General features: G+C 41.0%; 2 protein-coding genes across 4 annotated transcripts; both read right to left on the reverse strand.

Annotated features, from left to right (window-relative positions):
- Positions 1-669: 669 nt before the first annotated feature.
- hspa1b (heat shock protein family A (Hsp70) member 1B) lies at positions 670-3,698 on the reverse strand. Its single transcript, XM_065960893.1, has 2 exons — positions 3,348-3,698; positions 670-2,736 (listed from the first exon to the last, which is right to left on the reverse strand). Exon 2 carries the CDS (start codon positions 2,712-2,714, stop codon positions 792-794), a length of 1,923 nt encoding a protein of 640 aa, XP_065816965.1. The 5' UTR covers positions 2,715-2,736; positions 3,348-3,698; the 3' UTR covers positions 670-791.
- Positions 3,699-3,835: 137 nt separating this feature from the next.
- On the reverse strand, positions 3,836-21,748 carry ahcyl1 (adenosylhomocysteinase-like 1). 3 transcript variants are annotated; one of them, XM_020632215.3, is made up of 17 exons: positions 21,248-21,745; positions 12,275-12,389; positions 10,871-11,014; positions 9,983-10,083; positions 9,779-9,881; positions 8,879-8,973; positions 8,640-8,746; positions 7,975-8,091; positions 7,770-7,833; positions 7,569-7,657; positions 7,091-7,161; positions 6,675-6,769; positions 5,980-6,078; positions 5,783-5,851; positions 5,517-5,595; positions 5,176-5,296; positions 3,836-5,081 (listed from the first exon to the last, which is right to left on the reverse strand). In XM_020632215.3, the coding sequence occupies exons 1-17, from the start codon at positions 21,437-21,439 to the stop codon at positions 5,075-5,077; spliced, it is 1,668 nt and encodes a 555-aa protein (XP_020487871.1). In that variant the 5' UTR covers positions 21,440-21,745; the 3' UTR covers positions 3,836-5,074. The 3 variants fall into 3 exon arrangements, with proteins under 3 accessions (XP_020487871.1, XP_020487873.1, XP_020487872.1); XM_020632217.2 differs by lacking the exon at positions 21,248-21,745 and adding an exon at positions 15,195-15,346; XM_020632216.3 differs by lacking the exon at positions 3,836-5,081 and having other exon boundaries at positions 5,172-5,296; positions 21,248-21,748.
- Between the last annotated feature and the right edge of the window lie 289 nt (positions 21,749-22,037).

Raw genomic sequence — 22,037 nt, forward strand, 5'->3', positions numbered from 1 at the left:
TTTAAATCAGCATACAAGAGAATCTCTCCCAACCATCTGATGGTGACCATTCTTGCATTCACCAGAATAAATGCAATTTTTAACAGGAAAAGGAAAGCTACCTTATATGTGTCACATTCTGTATGAAGTTCTGTCAGATGCTATTTCACAAGGGAGAACTTCAAATATTCACAGAATTTACTGGATTATTAATCCTGTCTGGATAGTTTACAATGAGTTTTGAATGCTATATTTTGATTGTATTTAAAAACAAATACAGGACTGAAGTATCCATTGAGTATAAAGATAAGAAAGGGAGACATTTACCAAATTATATAATATTATAATGCCTTCATTTTTTCTCTCAATAACAACATATTGATTGTTACAACAGATTGTAAAACCATTTTCAAGCTTAGAATTTATTATTGGTTATTGCAACCAATACCAGTCTACAAATGCAGTTTGACAAGCCTCAGATTTCTTTGCATGACTTACAGAGAAATACATATTGGTCTATTTAAAAGAGCCTGAAAAATTAACATACTTCGCTGCTAACTTGTTTAGAAAAGGCACACTGTTTTTTTAAAAAGTCAGAAACGCTATGCTTGGATAACCTGCAAAGGTGATGCGTTGATTTATTAAGTGCAACAGTTTTTAGCATTCAAATAAATCATAAATACATATGAATTAAAAAAAACATTTTTATTAAGTAATATTATGAGAAAAACAATAAAATGTTTTTGTCTATTTTACTACCAAACAACAGTGAAAAGGCTATGATCTCTTTTTATTAAACACCATCCATGATTTTAGTCCACTTCTTCAATAGTAGGACCCTGAGAGCTGCCTCCTGCCTGCCTGCCGCAGCTTCCAGTTGGTGCTGTTCCCTGCTGGTACAACTTGGTCACAATCGGCTTGCACACCTTCTCTAGTTCCTTCTGCTGATGCTCGTACTCGTCTTTCTCCGCCAGCTGGTTGTTCTCCAGCCAGGAGATTGCCTGGTTGCACTTGTCAATCACCATCTTTTTATCCTCCTCGCTAATCTTTCCTTTCAGACTCTCGTCCTCAGCGCTGCTCTTCATGTGGTAGGCGTATGACTCCAGGGAGTTCTTTGCTGTGATCTTCTCCCTCTGCAAATCGTCCTCAGCCTTGTACTTTTCCGAGTCTTCCACCATCCGATCAATCTCCTCCTTGCTCAGACGACCCTTGTCGTTGGTGATGGTGATTTTGTTTTCTTTACCAGTGCTTTTGTCCACAGCAGACACGTTCAGAATGCCATTTGCATCAATGTCAAAAGTGACCTCCACCTGGGGTACACCTCTGGGAGCAGGTGGGATACCTGTGAGCTCGAACTTTCCCAGGAGGTTGTTATCCTTAGTCATGGCTCTCTCACCCTCAAACACCTGGATCAGCACACCTGGCTGGTTATCTGAATATGTTGAGAAGATCTGTGTCTGCTTGGAGGGGATCGTGGTGTTTCGTTTGATCAGAGGTGTCATTACTCCACCTGCGGTTTCGATGCCCAGAGACAGAGGAGCCACATCCAGCAGCAGCAGATCCTGGACGTTCTCTGAAGTATCTCCCATGAGGATAGCAGCCTGGACTGCTGCACCGTAGGCCACAGCTTCATCAGGGTTGATGCTCTTGTTCAGTTCTCTGCCGTTAAAGAAGTCCTGTAGGAGCTTTTGGATTTTGGGGATTCTCGTGGAACCCCCAACAAGGACAATTTCATGGATCTTGGACTTATCCAGCTTGGCATCTTGCAGAGCCTTCTCTACTGGTTCCAGTGTTCCCCTGAAAAGCTCTGCGTTGAGCTCCTCAAAGCGAGCCCTTGAGATAGATGTGTAGAAGTCAATACCCTCGAAGAGAGAGTCGATCTCAATGCTGGCTTGTGTGCTGGAGGACAGGGTCCTCTTTGCTCTTTCACATGCTGTACGCAGCCTCCTCACTGCCCTCTTATTCTGGCTGATGTCCTTTTTGTGTTTTCTTTTGAATTCCTCTAAAAAGTGGTTTACCATCCTGTTGTCAAAGTCCTCCCCTCCTAGGTGTGTGTCTCCTGCAGTGGCTTTCACCTCAAAGATGCCGTCCTCAATAGTTAGGATGGATACATCAAAGGTACCTCCACCCAGATCGAAGATGAGCACGTTTCGCTCTCCTCTTTTGCCTTTATCAAGGCCGTACGCAATGGCTGCTGCTGTGGGCTCGTTGATGATCCTCAGAACATTCAGTCCAGAGATCACACCAGCGTCCTTGGTGGCTTGCCTCTGGGAGTCATTGAAATAAGCTGGAACTGTGATGACTGCATTGGACACCGTCTGTCCCAGGTAGGCCTCAGCAATCTCCTTCATCTTAACCAGCACCATGGAGGAAATTTCCTCCGGGAAGAAGGCCTTGGTCTCCCCTTTATACTCCACCTGGACTTTTGGTTTTCCGTTATCACTGTTCACTTTGAAAGGCCAGAGTTTCATGTCAGACTGGACAACTTGGTCGTTGAACTTTCTCCCGATGAGCCGTTTGGCATCAAAGACAGTGTTGGTGGGGTTCATGGCCACCTGGTTCTTGGCAGCATCTCCAATGAGCCTCTCGGTTTCAGTGAAGGCCACATAGCTGGGAGTGGTCCTGTTTCCCTGGTCGTTGGCGATGATCTCCACTTTGCCATGCTGGAAAACCCCAACACAAGAATAGGTGGTTCCAAGATCAATGCCAATTGATACACCCTTAGCTGAAGACATCTTGCTTAGTGCTTCAGAGTTCCTAGAAAAAAACAGGTGATCACCACATTTGAATTTTTCAATGCTACACATGGTAAATGGACTGTGCTTATATGGTTCTAGTCAACCTGGCCATCTGAATCTGATGTAGCTCACTGCACTCTTTACACACCAATGGTTTTGGTTTCAGGGAACCAATGTATTGCTATGCTATAGCTGAACATTAAAGCATTAACCAATGCAGCATAGTTTTTACAGATTAGTACATGATTCATTGAGTATAATAACGTTTAATTGCTACTGAGCATAAACTTAAACAACTTATTTCAACGGTTTCCTTTATCCCTTAAATGAATAAATTCCTTAAAATAGAAATCCTCAATGGAAATGTCCCAGACCTCCTTTGCTTGACTTACTTAACTTAAATTGCAACATTCTTCAATCAGTAAAAACAATTTATTTTAGGCAGAGGAAATAAATGATCAAAGCTTAGTTTAAATGTCTTTTGAAGGTAACATTAAAAAACTGATAAAAAGAAAGCAACAAGGGGATGCAAATAAATCCTTTATCCATCACAACATGGAACAAAGCCTACTCCCTGACTAATTAAGTTCTGACTATCTATTTGACATTTCAGAACAAATTTCTACTCACTGTCGGTGATAATGTGTTGCTCAAAGAGGATGAAGGCTCTCAGCAGAGTCTCCTGTAGTGGTCTTCTTTCAGTCAGCTCTTGCCTCTGTGTGCTTCTTTTAATGCCTGGCCTGACTCAACCAGTTGCTTTTATAGTCACTACCATGCTTCCAGAACCCTCCAGTCCCCCTGACCCCTTCTTCCCAGCTCTGTGACTCAACTGTTAATATTAGCAGTGAGTGCAGCTGGCTCAGTGCGCGAGAGCTGGTGAATATTCCAGAGTGGGACAGCAGAGTGACGCTGGGCAGGCAGGGCTGACTGAGAGGGAACACCATGTAGGAAATGTGGCACATAGAGGACGGTATGTAGAAGTGTTATGCTTACTAATGCTAGCTTTCCCCCCAAAAAGTAAAAGAAAACATGTACCAAAGCATTGACCTCCAGAAAAGAGGCCTCTCTTTTTCATTCTCTGGTTTGATTTCATAGCTGTAAACACATCACACCAAAAATATCTTCTTCTGTTCAAAGAACTTGCTTTATTGCTGATTTAATGCATTTTTTTTAAACATACATCATATACACTTATGCATTTTGATCACAGAAAATAGTACTGAAGGTGACCCTGTTGGATCAAATTAAGACAGCAACAATCATATGGCAAACATAAAATCTAATACTTTTTCTCAAAATACATCAGAATCACGATTATTACCAGGAGCAGTGAAAGGAAGACATTATATGTGCCGCTAATAGATGTGATTTTACAAAAAAATAGGAATGTTCATTTAATTCAGGTTAGTGCTGATATTAACACATTTGAAATGATTAAAAGGCACATTTATATCATGGCCCAGTAAGGAAATATCCAGTCGAAGCATCACTTACTCTTCAGTCACACAATCCTTAGCTGGGATTGGAATCAGAGAATGGAAACTAAAAGAGGGGAGTATAAGTGTGTTTCAGGCGTATTTTCATTCACCTTTTCAAGTTTTCCTTTTATGGAATGGATCGAGGTTGTAATCTTAACAACATGACATTTTAATCTACTGTTGTCTTCCGTTTGCCAACACCAAGTGTCGGTTATTTAAAATGCACTCACACACTGTCATAAATGAAACTTAAAGAAACATCATGAGTGGTGTCGTTTATGTAACGTGACATACTTCATTATTGTAGTGTTGTTATCTAAAGTGTGACTGGATGTTACCTTTATGGGCATGTATGCAGATACCATTGAGTGAGATTATTAAACACACATCTTTAACAATTCTAACATAATATATATTTAAATACAGAGTTCTTCTTTTTCACTCAACATAAACCCTCATTAATGGAATGTCCTTAAATATTCATGTTTTTGACAGACGAAACTAAAATGGTATCTTTTCCATTTTTACAGTATCCTTTGGCACAGTGCGTAAATATGGTAAACAAATAAATCAGTAACTTGTTGATCTACCAACAGAAGCGACTAAATAAGTACGTAGACATGAAAGCATGCGAGCAAGCTTTTTTCTTTTACCACATGACAAGACATGTAAAATGTGAGTTGGTAATACATCTTATATTTCCCACAAATCTCACTATTATTTTCCGTACGTAACACCAGGTCTGAAGTGCTATGAATAAGTTACATTCAGCATAAGTAAAATAATTCCTCCGTTTTGTAGCAATTGAGAAAATAAAATAGATATCTCTGTTTATCCAGGGCAACTGTGTGTTGAAGATCTCACCATTAGACAGTCTCATTAATACCTGTGGACAAAACACAGTGTTATTTTACAAATTGGGTTAGTCCAATTGATTTGGGGGGGGGGGGGGATACAGACAAACCGTGGATGAAACCTACCTGTAATAATTGGGTTTAAAGGGGCCGTTTTTGTTAAGGCCCATGTACTTGGCCTGCTCATCAGAGAGCTCCGTCAGATGGGCGTCAAAGTTTGGTAGGTGCAAACTGGCCACATACTCATCTGTAAGGAAGACACAGGTAGGAGTCTAGACTATTGGATTCATCTTTGGTTCACTGAATGGTGTCATTTAAGGTCACACAGTGTCAACAATGAGCAACACAAACAAGGTTGACATGAGAGATGGGCAGCAGCACGAGTTGAAAACTGCATTTTTATGTCATCGTCTTCATATAAAGTCTCAAATTATCGTTCAACTTAAACTGCTTCTGTTTATTCTTACCCATCTTCTTGGGCAGGAGGTACACGTCCTGTTTGTAACGCCCCTCTGGAGCATTGAACAACTCGATCAGGGCCAGGGCCTACAGACGAAGAAGAGAAAACTCTGGGTAAGTTCAGAACAAAAAATGTAGCTGTTTCTGTTCACACATACAGCTGCTCCGGCAAATATCAGCAGTTTTCTGCAAGTGTGAAAGCCCTGTAAGACTCACAGACTACATATTACTAAAGATGAGCAGGGTGGTGTGATGAGTGGGAGAAACCTCTAACCTGAGTTGTAGCAGTGATGGACAACACAAACGTAGGCACAGTGGAGCAGCTCAGATTTAAGAGGCGACCCTGAGGAATAACAGAGCACAGAAATGAACTGTATTGCAGAAACACAGAACGGAGAAAGTGAGGCCTTAATTGGCATTCATTGTGATCACATTTGAAGTGACCCAGTTTGTTTCTAACAGATTACACACCTCTGCAAGCATAACCACTCTCTTTCCATCTGGCCAGATGATGTGGTCAACCTGAGAGCGGACCCTCTCCCAGGTCAGCTCGGGGCTGCGCAGGCTCGCCTGAGGACAGAAAAGACACCTCAGTCCTACGATCGCAACAAAGAACAAAGGTAAGAGGGTTTTATGTAACCCAAAGAGTGTCTTTCATTTGGTAACATATACATTTAGAGGCTATATGGAGAATAAATTAAGATAATTCAGACAAAAACTAGTACCAAATGAAGTTTAAGATGAAGAAGAGTGTATCTCTGACTCCATCCCTACATCACCTATACATCCCTCAGGGCTTCTTACCGGGGTTTACATGTTGTCCCTCGTTGTCCGGCTGAATACAAAAGGTGATCGTGCCTTTGAATTTATGGATTTGAACTTTGGAAACCTTTTCCTATGCACACTCTGCAGCTTCTATTTATGCTTTTAAAAGGCAGCTTCAGACACCTAATTTTCTAAGTGGCTTTTTACCATCTACATACAATAGTCACAGTATGAAGATAATCAGAAAGTGGCAGTATTATTTTGAACACTGTAGCATTGACTTTGATTCAATGTTCACATGACTGATCGATACTTGAAATCAAGACATACTACATTTGGTCAGGGGAAGTAAACAATGTGTACTGGAGAAAAGCTCTAATAGTAATAACAGAACACATTACCACGTCGATCTCAGTATTAGAATGTCCCATATTGCAGACGATGCAACCATTCTTCATTCGGTCAAGCTGTTCTCTGGTCACAACGTTCTTGTTACCTTTTGAAAAAACAAATAAATAAAAGGAGACATAGTGTGATGTCTTAGCAGAGCCATCGTTACAGATGAGAATGTGTTGTGATTGCAGAGGAATCCAAATCAAAAATATATTTTCTGTTAAAGAATGGATTCATAGAAACATGCAAATAAGTTTTGTGATTTCTGTCACCTAGCAAAAATCCTTTTTAACATTCAGATGTAAAGTTGTGTTTTTGGCCTTAAACTATGATAACTACGTATATAAGGCATTTATTCATTTAGCTGGAAACACTATGGTTCCTGAAGCAGAAGTAATGTTTGTCACTGCATGGGGGACAATACCGGTGCAAGTTATCACCACGTCCATCTGTCGGATCACCTCGCTCAGCTTGACCACTCGGAAGCCGTCCATGCTGTATAAAAACACAGAGATATAATAATAATAATAATAATAATAATACATACATACTAATACATTTTATTTCAAGGCGCCTTTAAAAGCACTCAAGGTCACCTTACACAGCAGAGATTAAAACAACAAATAACAATACATTGATAAAATGAACATCAAAAATAAAGATTTACAGAGTAGGTTATACAATCATTGTGAAGAGAGTTTAAGAGACGGGATGGATAATGATCAAACAGAATATGGTCGTTTAAAAAGATGTGATATTAACAAACCTAAACAAAATAAATGGTGAGAATAAAAAGTCATTTTAGAATCACAGTCTAAAGAATGCACAACATAGAGACAAAAGCACAACTCAGGAAAGCACATTAACAAAGCGCTGCTGAATGTTAATGAATAGTGACTCACCATGCCTGCAGGGCACAGATGGGGTCAATCTCTGTGATGCACACAATGCCTCCGAGGGCCTTTAGAGCAGTGCAGCAGCCTTTCCCCACCTACACACCACAGGACAGTGTAACAGTCGTAAGCACAAATATGGAATAACAGATCTCCTGCAACTGCGAAGCTAAGGTTACTTTTGTTGTGTTTTTTAAAGCAATGATTCACCTCTCCATAACCGCATACTACGACTTGTTTTCCTCCAAACATGATATCTGTGGTCCTCTTCAAGCTGGCAGACACAAGACAAGATGACACTTTTATCCACTGCACATCCAGATATTAATAAAAACTGTTCAAACTGTGAAAAAAAGCAGCAGAGGTGTGTTTGCAAACACTGTCAACTGTTTTTCTCGATGATTTTTCTCCTCACCCATCCAGGATGGATTCGCGGCAGCAGTAAAGGTTGTCGAATTTCTGCTTGGTGACCGAGTCGTTCACATTCATCGCGGGGACACACAGCTTGCCAGCCTTAGACAACTGGTACAATCTGAGAGGACACATGGGAAACCATGTTGAGGCAGACACACAAACACAGCACACACATATTATCCACAAACAACACTCCTGTGTGACCTTCTCCTTTTCTGCAGAGTCTGACTAATTGATTCCACTGAGAGACGTATGTGCACAGCAGCAGTGACCTGTACAGCTCTGTCATGTTTCTCACACGCTACAGTCACATCAGGCGGCTCACTTTTCAAAGCTACCCTGTTCATGTGCCAAGCAGGTAACCAAGATATTTCTGACCAACAAATACTCCCATGATTTGATCATTTCTGATACATCCTTTATCTTTGAAGTCCATCATTGTCTGAATAAGTTGTGCAACAGACAAGTCAAAGCTACGGCAGAAAAATGGGTGTAAGGTCATTTCCACGCAAAGTTCGGCACTTATCAATTTGGACGTGAGCGGAGGGTACGCTCAAATCTCATGCCAGGTCTCAGTTCTGGTACGCACATTTTCAACTCAGTGTGGACTTGCGCTGCAGCGAATCTGTCTGTGTCGGAGAATAATAATAATACTTGAAATCTCACCTGTGCACCCCAGTTACACTCTCCTCCACGATACCTCGCACTTTCTTAAAGACACTGGGATACTTCTTGTACACCCAGTGGGTCAAGTCTCCGCCATCGTCCAAGATCTAAGACGCAAACAGAGATCTGAAGATTACCTCCACTGTTATGATCGTGTGGGGGAGCCTAGTCTTAGAACAGATAAAAGAAAGCAGACAAAGGTTGGTGTTAGATGAATCGTGGGATCGTCAGGTAGATACCATATTGGCCTGCCAGCCCTCCGTGTTGACACAGCGATCGATGCACCACCAGAAGTCATCCTCTGACTCGCCCTTCCAGGCAAACACAGGCACCCCTGGATGACACAAAACACACAAACACCTGTCAGAGGAGAAAGGACCCAGCAGCTGCATGTCCAACAGGACCATTAGCTACGCTTTACAAAGTGAAAACACATGCACGTTTCTTCACATATTGCATTAGTGTTCATCACACAGCAACCTATTCCATACATACATGCAGCAGTCATTTTAAAAGCATTGAAGACACTGGTTACAGTTCATGTTAACTGTAAATTAGCTTGAGTGAAGCTAAGAAAGCTAAGTTGAAACTCAAAATGTTTTTAAATTCAAGGAACAGGGTCCACAGCAACGCTTATATTAAGATCTTTTTTAGGATAAATATTTGTTGTTCTTTTCATTTTTGAGTTGTAAATATACAACGATGACAGGTAACAAAGTTATCGGTATTTACACGTAAAAAAATGGCTGAGTATTAGGAAGAATCTGGTGAAGCGATATCAAACATTTAGATAAACCTGATATTGTTAGCTCTGCCCTTTGTTATCCAACCTATTCCTTGGGTAATGTAGTTTTTTGTGTATACCCTCCTAGCATTTTTTCCGAACTTCTTCCAGTCTCAGTTTATGTTGTTAAATCGGAGCGGAAAGGTCAAACAGCTGACGTTAGGGTGTTCAAACAAAACTAAACCACTGCCACCAGTTGAATTGATCACAAAACACAATATCTGTATTCTGAAGTGCACCAATCATTTCTTACTCCTCTACTTGATAATGGTGATGTGAAGCAACTTAGCTACAATCAACCATTATCCAAGAAAACATGTAACCTTACGTCTGCCTACGAAAGAGAGGATCTCACCAGTTTCAGCGAGAGCAGCGGCCACCTCGTTCTGAGTGGAGTAGATGTTGCAGGCGGTCCAGCGGCACTGGGCCCCGAGGGCTACCAGAGTCTCAATCAGGACCTAATCAGGTTATGAAGGATACATAAACATGAGGCAGAGAAGAAGAAGGGATGGATGTAACAATCACAGTGATCTGCGGTGAACAGGATGAGAGGACGTACTGCTGTCTGAGCCGTGATGTGGGTACAGCCCACTATCTTCGCCCCGGCCAGTGGCTTCTCCCCCTGGGCTCTCTTCCTCAGGGAGATCAGGGCAGACATGTCTGAGGGGGAACACAGTGGAAAAAAAGAGCAGAGAAGAACAGTGGGTCTTGTGAATAATAAACTAATCATTTCTAGTAGGGATGAAAAATGGACCCTGATTAAACAGCTTGTCAATAACAGCTGTTGCCGCCCAGGCATCAAGCCTGAAGAACACTCGTCAGGCTCTCACACATACTTCTCAATCACAGAGAGAGAGAGAGAGAGAGAGAGAGAGAGAGAGAGAGAGAGAGAGAGAGAGAGAGAGAGAGAGATGAGCATGCAAGTGTACAAAAAAACACCTGAAAGGGAAGAAGAATGATGGAGGAGAAATAAGTAACGAATGATGAACAAGACTAAGACAAAGACCTCCGATCATGTTTCCAGAATAATATTGACCCAGCCCGAACCCTGGGTGATACGCTTTTTAGACATCATGAGAAGAGAACCGTTATCAAATACTGTCCAAGCAGCAAAACAGACGCTATCTGATATGTATCTGTGAACAGATTTACAACAGGTAATACAAGGATCTCTTTGTTCAAACAGTATCATGAGCATGTCTCTTATAAACTCTTGTTTCAGAAAAAAATCACAGAGAAACTGTGAAAGAGACTTTTATCATTTAGATTTTTGAAGTGATTCCATAGGAGACTAATGAGTACATATCAAGACTCAACTCAAATCACCTGACTGTCAGAAATTCTCTGCTAGAAGGCAACTTTGTCGATTGAGACTTTTTTTCATAACTGGGGAAATAAAATAGATCAATGAGGTCTAGAATACCCCTGTGTGTGAGCTCTGATGTACCTTGTTCTGCAATTTCAATTTCTCGGCGACCAAATTCTGCCTGCTTGATATTCTTGACGCAGAAGTCGGTGCTGCCGTGCGTGTTGACCTGCGCTTTGTCCCGGGGGGAGGTTTCATCATCGGAGCTGTCGGTGTACGATGCAGCTGGGAAACAGAGAACACAAAAGGTCACTATTGTGGAAAAAGCACACAAAAGTGCCAATTATGAAATATTAACTTCAAATCCATTGTGTGCAGGGCAGAGTCTTGGGGAACATTTCCTCTGTGTGTGTGTGTGTGTGTGTGTGTGTGTGTGTGTGTGTGTGTGTGTGTGTGTGTGTGTGTGTGTGTGTGTGCGTGCGTGTGTAGTTTTTGTGTGTATAAACTGTCTGTATTTATTGCAAAAAATAGTGCACTGATTTTGATGAACGATAAAGGATTTTCAAAGTTGGTACCTACGTGAAATCTTCAAATATCTGACAGTGATATGTTGGCTTACTGTACTTATTCCTTATAATTAAAACAATCCTGATGGAAATCCTTTTAATTTTTTGTTATAATTGAAAGAATTCACAGGATATTTTACAATCCAACACCGTTATATAGTCTCAAACCTGCAATTACAAAATTCCAAAGAATACGATTATATATTTGCAAAAGGCTACAGTAGTTCTGGAAGATACAGTATGTCTACAACACACATATATGTACCTTAACCCAGTGCAATACTGCATACATAAACACATGCTATAGTATATGCATTCACATGTCTGTGTATGCTAACCCTGTGCTATAGAGCCATGTGCAATCACAGCAGCACTTTAAAGTTACAGGCTGTAGGGCAAATGTGCAATTTACAACAGTACCTCTTAATGATGTGCAATACTCCAGCACTGTGACACTTTAATACTGCGACACTTCACCTCCCTTAGCAGCACTTTAAGCACTGTTAACTCTGATGGTCACTTTATACTGGTTTGTTCTGACGAAAAATCAAACAGCCACTCTTTAGACTGGTATATTTATGTGTCTCTACTAATGTGCAGTATATGTTCTTCTTTTGTCATTTCTTGATGTATTGGTTTTGCTAGTCATCGTGGTTTTATGTAACTTAGTTTACGTGTTTACCACCAAGCTGCCAAGGGGCTACAGTTGGAAATTAGCCTATGGCTATAATCTGACATATTTACATTTTTATGTTCATTAATGAACACTGTCCCTCTTTAAATGAAGAAATACGTATCTGTGTTTTTATATATGCTTTGTGTACTGCATTCAGGGATAGATGTGCATACTTTATTCCAACAGATGATTTAAGGACATTCACAGAAGACGTCCGAGGTCTTAAAAATGATCTCTAGTCTATCAGATATGAGTGAGTGTTTTAAAATGAAGGTGGAGTGACAAAGCAAGGTTCTGGACTACCTGAGCTGTAGCTGTCTGTGGAGGACTGTGAGATGGAGCGAGAGAGGGAGCGGCGGCCCGCCTTGGTAGGGTACTTGCTGAACTCTTGTTTGTCCTCTGTGTTAGCAAACTGGATCTGAAGAGAAACAAATGTGGACACAATAAACATAAAATGCAAACATAATCCATTTATCCTTGACTTTGTGTAAGTTTTACTTTCTTTCTGTATACATTCATTTCGTATCAGCAATGAAGTAGGAACAAGGATGAACTCAAACTACACAGCGATCATAATCAGTCACAGTGATGAACCTCTTCATTAGTTGTTAAGGTTTGTTTGTGTTCATCCTCTACATTTATAACTGGATTCATTTGGCACTTCCAGTCACTCAAACTGTCCCCTCAAAAGGTAAACCACCTGGGCCCATTACAGCAAGTCTCAGGTGGATAAGGAAGATGGGAGCTGCTGCTTATTTTTAGACCCTCTCTCCTGCTGTGTTTTATGCTTTGTTCAAATACACAGGCCTCAGTTGTTGCTCTGGTTCATCGTGTCAATCCAGCCCTTCAAAGGCCCAAAGATCAAAGGCCTGGAACACATATTAAATGGACCAGTACACCGCTAGAGGATTTTTTTTTTCCAAGACCCCTTATAACAAAAGATTAAAGTCTCTAGTGTCCAGTCTCTGGGGTTACTCTATCAAATATATAAAAAAAACTTTGGATATGATTCATCCAATGACTGTGTTTTCAAGGTTTAGTTTTGAGCTTTTTATGCCTTTATTAGAGATAGGACAGTGGATAGAATCAGAAATCAGGGAGAGAGAGAGAGAGAGAGAGAGTGGGGAAAGGAGCCACAGGTCAGATTTGAACCCGGGCCACCCGCTTGGAGGACTATAGCCTCCATACATGGGCGGCGGGCACTAACACCAGACTGCCGGCGCCCCAGCATCATTTTTTAACACCCTGAAACTGTGATGGTCGGTCTGCAAAAACAGAAGAAAGATGTAAACTACAGAAACTGTAGAAAGGCTGAACCCAGAAGTCCTTTGATAATTCAGGTCAGAGGATAGACCATGAAGAATTAGTAGAAACAGTCAAGAAAAAAAAAAAGAGAACTACACTGGACCTAACAATAAATGGAAGTATAGAGGACAGGACACAGAGCACCGGTAGGCTTCAGGCGGCCTCTGTTGTGCTCAGACCTGCTCTATAAATAACCAGAGTAAGAAAGAGACTTTTCTAGACAGGGTCACAGATACAGGAGTTACTCAGCATATTCCTCAAATAAGAAGTCTGCAGGTGGTTTGAGTTCTGAAACCTATGTCCTTTAGATTTGAGTCTCCATATTAGTCCCTACATCACATCAGATGACCGGTACTTTCTGATCCACTCCTCCAGGTTTAGCTAGAGGCTGAAATACTGAGAACATGTGGCATTAAAGAAGAATTCAAACCAATGTCACCTTAAAATAACTAAAAGCCTAATGAGACGTGCTATGCATAATCTCTCTTCACATTTCCAAGTTATCCTACGGGTGTCTTTGTGGCTTAAAGGTCAGGTTGTTGGAAAACAAAGCTCAACACACTTAAACTTTTTTTCCTTTATTAAATATGATCCTTCCCTTGTGCCTTGTTGTATTGTTTTCAATTGATGTTTTACTTGTGCATGTATAGGCCGAGCATGTTCAAAGCTCATGAACGCCATTTAAAGGCTTTCATATCCTTTATTCTTAATTATTTGACTCATACAAAGCGTCGTATTCAAAGGAAGTTTGGGGTAAATGGTTTTGCCTGAGTTCATACAAGGCTTAGTCCTCGTCCTTAACACTCGCTCCACCTCATTGATGTAAAGTTCAAACATCTTCAACCACTGTCACATCGCCGTAGGATTTCCTTGTGCTTTTATTTTACATGTCCATACAACATGTTTGGACTCTAAACTGCCGTGCAGGCCAGCGGAGTTGACACAACACACAGATGATAAATCCGGGAACAGATGAAAGTGTGATCAACAACAGTGAGCAGGGTAACATTTGAGTGTGATGTGCACTGCCCGTTTTGACATTTACAACCATGCCTTATACTTAAAGTTCAGTTTGAATGATTGTCATTTTGAATAGAGATGAACAAACTTTAGAGCAATACTATATATGAAGAGATTCTATGAAAGGAAATGTGGACAGGATGTCTCCTGGATGCAAGTGTAAAGACAGTGAAAGCCAAAGTCATCAATCAAATGTGGTTCATAAAGCCATCAACAACATCTTAAGAATCTTAAATGAAAAAACCTTATAAGAATGATACATCTGCATTGTGTGAATTATTTCTGTGAGTTGCTAAAACAGTCTTAACCCTACGTCTTAAACTTTATATCCCACAATCATTCTCTCCATGGTCAGTGAAACCTGGTTTTCAACAATCTACTGTGTCAGTATAAAGAAACTCAAGAAGCTTGTGAGACGGTGTGAACTCTGGAGCTCTCCGCATGCCTCTGTTTTCACAATCGAGAGTGCACTCTGTCTCATACTCTCGCAAAATACTTCTTTAATGTTTGCTTTGCATCAGTTCGGACACTGGAGGATTCAGCAGAGCTGCACAGTCGCTTGCACTGGTCTTTCCCCCCAAATCATAGACATCAAAATTAGAGACTCTTTCTCGAACAGTGTTTACAGCATTAAAGAAAACAACATTAGTCTGATTAATTATGACTTTCTTAGTGACACTACAAATCGTACAGGTGAGCTGTCTGAGTCATCTCATCTTTTACAAAATCATTCTTCTACCTCTCTTGGAGTAGGAAATTCAATAAAAGCCCTTTTCCAAAACTGCAGAAAGAAGACAGAACATTTGTGACATGCCAAAAGTGACTTCAGCACATCTGTGTGTGAGATAGAAGTGTGCCTGCTGGATAAGTTCCCAGTGATGCATTAGCAGACACTCACCCTTTCTCTCGTGTGCCCATGTTTGAGTGCCATGTCTGCTTTTCTCCAGGTCTCCAGTCTACCTCCCCGTGCCGGTGTGTCCTCTGTTTGATGGTACTAGGTGTCCCTGATGCTATTATCCCAGAACACTCCCAGGCAGGGCTGGGGGGAGGTTCCCGCCTATTATCCTGATTTCTAATGGCCAACGTAGAGAGAGAGGAAGAGCGAGCAAGAGAGCCCTAAACAGAAGGGGCGGGGGGGGGGGGGGGGGGGGGTCGTCTCTCTAGGTCTGCCCTTGACAACCCGCTGCTAAAGTCAGGAGGTTATTTTTTATGCGTAAAAGCAAACGTGAATGAATGTTCAAACTGCAAAGCTAAGTCCACAAGGGACAAAAAGAGGAATATCACATACACACACTTTTACTTAAACGCTGTACTCCAAATTTGGACCACTAAATTTAAAAAAAAAGGACTGAGAAGACAAATTAAACTCTGTTTCCATTAGCCTTCTGCTGCATCAATAAGCAACCCATCCAGTCCCATCGGCAGCTAAAAATACCTTTTCTCTCTCAGATAGCAAGCCAGGTCACAGTCTTAAGCTGTGGTGTGGCTGTCAACTGGCAGCATCAAGGGTTCAATGAGGGCCTGGCATAAGGTCACATTAACTACTTAGCTAGGCACATCTGATGCTCTACAGCGCCACCTAACAGTGAAGACTAAACCCCACACGTATATGTTTACTGTGGGTTGAAGATTAACATGTGAAAGACAGAAAGCCTAAAGTATTTTAAAAGTAAAATCATGGTTAGAAAGTAATGCATTAATGAATACAAACAGGTGGAGTTCCTCAGATAGCAGTAGATTTAAGATTATTGTACTTCTGTCGGTCTGCAGTCACATGTTTAGATCAACACATGCATGTCAGATTACAGTGTTGTGTAAAAAACATAAAGACTGCTAATCCTGCCTCTAGAACTATGTGACCTTTGAGCAGGAACTATATCTTCTTTGTATAACCATATACCAACTCTTTAGAGAATATTATAGGAACCTAAAACCAAAAACAAACTCAAGGGAATGCAACCCGAGCAGCTACAATAACGTTTTGTTCCTGGAATTGTAAATGAGAAGGGAAAATAAAAGAAAGCCAGAATGCTGGAAACAAATACAGTAGTTAAACTAGAGGAACCCCCTTTGAAATACCAATGGTGGAGCTGCAACTAGTCAGTATGGATGTGTAATATTTCTCAGCTTATAGTGACTTTTCTATCATTGGTCGAACTGTGTAAAAAACACAGCAGTTTATGGTCAAAAAGAGACTTGATTTTACTTTAGAGTGTGGGGAAACTGCTGGAAAATAAAAAAATATTTATTATCATTCTTAAAATTCTTCTTCTTATTCAAATGTAGCCAGCATAGAGGAAGTCGAAGCATCACATTTTTACATTTATAAACTGATGATGACATCTTTCAAATGATTCTGATACGCTTGTGTTTCAAGGAAAAGTCCTGGTTGGAAAAAAAATAGAACAAGGTGCCATCTCTGTGTTGCTTTCAGACAGTGTCTCCAGATCCAGCCCCACCACTAGGGTTCACCAAAGTCTACCTCTTCTACTATAGGGCAGGCCTTTTCAATGACTTTATTGGAAGGACCAGAAATTAAAGGGAAAAAAAACGGTATAGGTCCAAGCATTTAAATGGGTACTTACCGCACCCTTTCTTTAAGGAGTGTTTAATTGTATAATGTTAACTGTTAGTTCTGACAAAGTAATGTGATTGGACAAGAGGCAATCCTTGAGTGCTGATATAGAAGACAACTGTCAACAGACTCTTATGCCTCTAGTGAAGACACTAAAAGCTGGCCCAGGGTTTATATAACATTTGTGTAGAAATACATAAAGTAGCAAATAAGAAGGGTAAATGTTTACATATTTATCAGTGACAGTTCAGTTCCAGCAGGCCCGCCTGAAGAAATGTGTAGGCCCCTGAGAGGCCCAGTGAATGGGCCCTCCCAGGATATGATTTAAATCAACATGTGCACATTTGCTCAGTACTGTTAGCGATTGCCTCCTTGCTAACATTGACTCCCATCAGCCTTTGGAGCTGACTGAAATAAGTTTGTTGACACGTTCTTGTTGGGTCAAATGCCCGAGCCAGCTCCCTCATAATCTTCTTCTTTTTTTTTCTGGCATCCTAACTTTGTTCAGGTCCTGGATGGCTGCACTGACTGGTGCAACAGTAAAGTTCACTGGGAGCGCTTACGTCGTTAACATGACAAAAAAAAGGGGTGGTAACATTTTAAAAAGAGGGGGTTTACATTTTCAAACGGGCTACATTTTACTGAAGGAAATGTGTGTTCTTGTTGCTTTAAGAGGTAATGGTCAGTGTTTAGGTGTAAAATAAAAGATGGTCATTGTTGCTTAAAATTAGAGATGCAGCGATCCACTTTTGTTCAGTTCCGATCCAAATGTACCGATACCGACACTGATTCCGATGTTTCTATATCATATCCATATTAATAATGTTAATGTTGCTAGTATGTGTTCACATACAAACAGGAAGCAGAAACAGCTGTCAGGTTTTTCAGATTAAATCTTTGAAACGAAAATGTAAGAATTGTACTTTTTATCATATAGAAGGAGCTGTTCCATCTTGTCTGACCGTTGTTATGGAGACAATTTCTGGGAACTTCTTACAGTTCAGTCTGAATGTCTTTAAAGTCAGACTGTGAGAGCTGAAAATGATTAAAGTGCCCAACCTTATTTCTTGATCAGCAACGTGGGGCGTCGCCATCAGTCCAATATGTTACATGTAAATTACTTCAATATCGGACCTGATACTGATATATTATCGGATCGTAGCCACCTCTACTTAAAATTAGGATGGACCATGTTTTGGCTAAACTCGTTACTGGGACCTGGAAAGCTTTCCCCTTTATCCCCCCCCCTTATAGGCGGCCTTGAGTTCCAGTGAAGTTGCAGACCCTTTTGAGTAGCCCAAACCAAATATATGATAGAATAAACAAAAATTAGTTACCTGTTGTTGCTTACTCATGTTTACAAATGATAAAATATGCTGTTTGTAGAAATGTGTTACGAAAACAACATCACTCCCAAGGTCATGCTGTTGTTCTGAATATAAGCACTTTGGCGATTACTTTCAGCACTCAACCTGAAGCCTCCTTAATCAATCACAGCAGGGCTAGTTTTAAGTAGACACTCCTTCTTGTGTGATATAGCTCAAATAAACACAATAGTAACACAATAAAGAGTAGAGGGCTGGATGTGGCCTGAAGGGAGACAAGTAAATAGGTCTGCTGTCGGGGCTAAGTTTACATTTTTTTATTTGACCTCTCAGTGTTCAACCTGAAGTTCAGAGGCTGTGAGTAGAGATGTATTTGTTCTGTAATTTGCTATACTTTCCATTTTGACACCTGCTATAGGGTGTCAGGGGAGGCCAAATATGCATCTGACCTTAATGAACCTGTGACATCGAGTATTTGTAGTTGAACAAGATGACATAATGAAAATAATATATGAACAGTTTCTGAAGATCCATGTAAAAGAGCCCACAGAGAAGAGACAGAAATGATGATGCATGAAAAAACTCAGAGTCCCAGTCCCAGGGCGGCATGTTGTGTAACTGCTAGATACATGAAGAGAGAGAGGAGGCGTTCTTTGAATCACCCACAAATACCCACCCTCTCTCAATCACTCACTCGCTCGCTCACACACACACACACACACACACACGTCCCTTTTTAATTTGGAGCATTTATTGATTTTTCTCAGTACATTATGTGAATGCACCCAGCTCAGTTCAACAGCTGTGCCTCTCAACTTTTACATGTTGTAAACTAGAATTTGAGATAGTTTTCTTTCTTTTTTTTTCCCTTTTCAGTTTTTCTTTTCTCATTTGTCTTTTTCTCTCCATGTAAACAGGTGACACAGTTTGACTCAGGGCTCTCACATTTATTCATAACACACGGCTTTGTTTTCAGAAGCAGAGTGCACATTCCTACCATCCAATATGTTTTCAATCAGGCCCCCTGAGGCGGCTCACAGTGCACACGTTATTGCCTCGTCAGACAGGAGGTCTGAGCTAATATTGAGCAGTCTGTGAGCCCCCGCTGCTGGGAATAGACACCATTTTTTAAATCAGATTATTTTGTCCAAACCTTGAGGACATACTTATGTACAACGGAAATGTAAACAGTGCCATAAAACATCACTAAATTAGCTTCAAGAGGCAGGACAAATTCTTAAGAATTGTTGACTGAACGTCACATCAGAAAGTGTTGGCCAACTTGTAACGTGATGCAGCGACCATTCATGCATGTTAGATTTAGTTTAAGTCAGTCTGTTGACGGCTGAACAGAACTTGTGTCAGTCACTGTGCTGCAGAACAATTTCATGTTTATTGTACGAACCATCTGATGTGATGCTGGTATCAAGATGTAGAGATAGTAAACATAATATTACATTTAGTGCATCCTAGATGAAAATATAAAAAGCAATAAAATCTAATTTGATAGTTATGGTAATCTGTTGCAACAACTACATTCCAGTTTTGTAACCAATATTTTTTAAATAAGGCTACAATATGGAAAACACTGCTTGTTCAGCCTCCAGCTCTTTAAAGAAAATATTCAGGCTTGTATTATTCAATACCAGCAACAACTGTGATTATGGCTGTTGCGGAAGAAACTTCAGTGTTACCTTTCAAATGTGACCTTGTTTGTGCTTTTACAAGATCTCTAAGAGGACATGATAACCTTTTTCAAACACAAAGTGTCCAGGTAGAAAAAAAAGATAGAGGTCACCCTGACGGATTGAAGAGAACATTCACAATCCACCAAGCAAACATATTTATTATCCAAATAGTCTCAAAGTAAATTTGCAATGAGATTCATCAAACAAGTGTAATCAGACAATAAAGCCTGAAGGCCAATGTTAGGTAGCCTCAGAGGTAAAGAGTTTCTATAAACAAAATGTGAGCTCGGTAGAAAAGCAAAGAGTCACTAATTGTCTGTTCCATGTTTCCCACTGCCTGCAGCCAGCTGTAATACACTGGGGATGGATCTGTAATGATACTTGCAGCTACATCAAGGGACTCTTTTATTACGACGACTGTTCTCTGCTGTTGCGTAACAGCCAAGAAACTCAAAACCTTTTCTCACAGGTGCACCCTGTGCTGCATTTTTAATCAAGCTGTTCTTATTCCTCACAATGACTTTGGACCTCACACTCCTGCTCCAGTCTGAGGCTGACTGAACCCCGGGATGAGTTCACTCTGCACAGGCAGGATTCATTTTACCAAATTAAATTCTCTCGACCTTACACCTCAAAGAACTGAAAGCTGGCTTCAATTCATGGCAGACTGCAATTCTTCAGGAGGCAAAGCCTTGCACCCTCTTTAAATAGCTCATACTTAGCGTGCAGACCCCCCTCTCTAAGCTCATGTATACTGGAGCTGTGTATTTCTTTACTTTGCAGACGCCTTGAATCAGAGGTTTAAGAGCTCAACTTGGCTTATAGTTGATTCCTGCCTACATGATCTTGGCATGATGCAGGCATTTTGAATAAACAGGATGGCGACAGTGAGGCACCTCCTGTCAGATTATATGTTTTTACCTTTTTCACCTTACTATTAAGCCTGTAAAAACCACGACGATGCAAAAATGTGAATAACAGCCTGAAGCAAATATGTTAACTGAAAACAAAATAGCCTAATTGATTTACTTCGATCTCACAGTGGGCTATTTAGCCTAAATATCTTATTTTTGACTTTGCAGTCCGTTTGGGATGTTTTGATCCCTCAGTGGGATGCCTGTGACATAAGACGCAGCATTATCACCTTCAACGATGCATTAACCTTCTTCTGCTGTTAACTTCGTGATATGCTACATTTGCCGATTCTTTCCCCTTAAATATCCCACATACAAGCTACATTTCCTGCCACAGCTTGCTGTACAGTAGTGTAGGCTACTTCACGGCATTAAGCTTAAATGTATTAGGTGCCCGTCTACATTTGCGCCCGTCGGTAGTGACTGATGGCGAGCATCACGTTTCTTACCTTCTTGACGGTCTTCAGAGTCGGGACTGCGGTGAACGCCGCGGAGGGCATTTCTCCCACATTCATATTCACATCACTGCTGTTTTTGCTCACAGTCAATGCCGAATATTTCTCCGCGACATTTTCGGTCTCTTTGACATATTTCGTTGCTTGTTTAACCTCCGTCTTGCTATCAACAACCGAGTCCGTCATTGCATCCAGGTGGTGTCGATACCGTTACAGGAGATAAGCCGATGCTGAATAGAGTTTGAGTTAGCTTCCTTCTTCCTCTCTATTTTAAGCTTTGTGGCTTAAAATGACCGAAAGGACGTCGAAGACTGCCACTAAGGCTTTGCGGGGAGCAGTAATTGGTCTGCTTCAGGGGAGATAAACCCGTTTCCTATCTTCACTTCTTTCATAAGAGCGGCGCAAACACTTGTTTCTGTCCTCCAGTTCTGCTGTCATCCACAGACATCTCCTCCATCTCTGCGAGGAGGGGGCGGTTTGTTGAGGCTGTCACCTGAGCAAGTGGGCAGTGTGTGTAGGCGGTGAACAGCCAGTCAGCGCTACTGCAGGAAGAGGAAAGAGTAACGACCGAGGCTTTACACACATAACTCAAACAAATGTAGCGCCAGTTTAGTTTAAGTAGGCCACAATAAAGTTAATCATTAACACTAATCAGGGGCAGCACGAGTGGGTGATGCGCTTCTATATCTGCTTAATGAGTGGCCTTCAGAGTTCAGGCTCTTAGGAGGCCGAGTTTATGTCCCGCCTACCTTCACTCTGATTGGTTGGCTGTTGTACAACCGTC

This window comes from Labrus bergylta, chromosome 12 (assembly GCF_963930695.1).
Source record: "Labrus bergylta chromosome 12, fLabBer1.1, whole genome shotgun sequence".
Taxonomy (NCBI): Eukaryota; Metazoa; Chordata; class Actinopteri; order Labriformes; family Labridae; genus Labrus; species Labrus bergylta.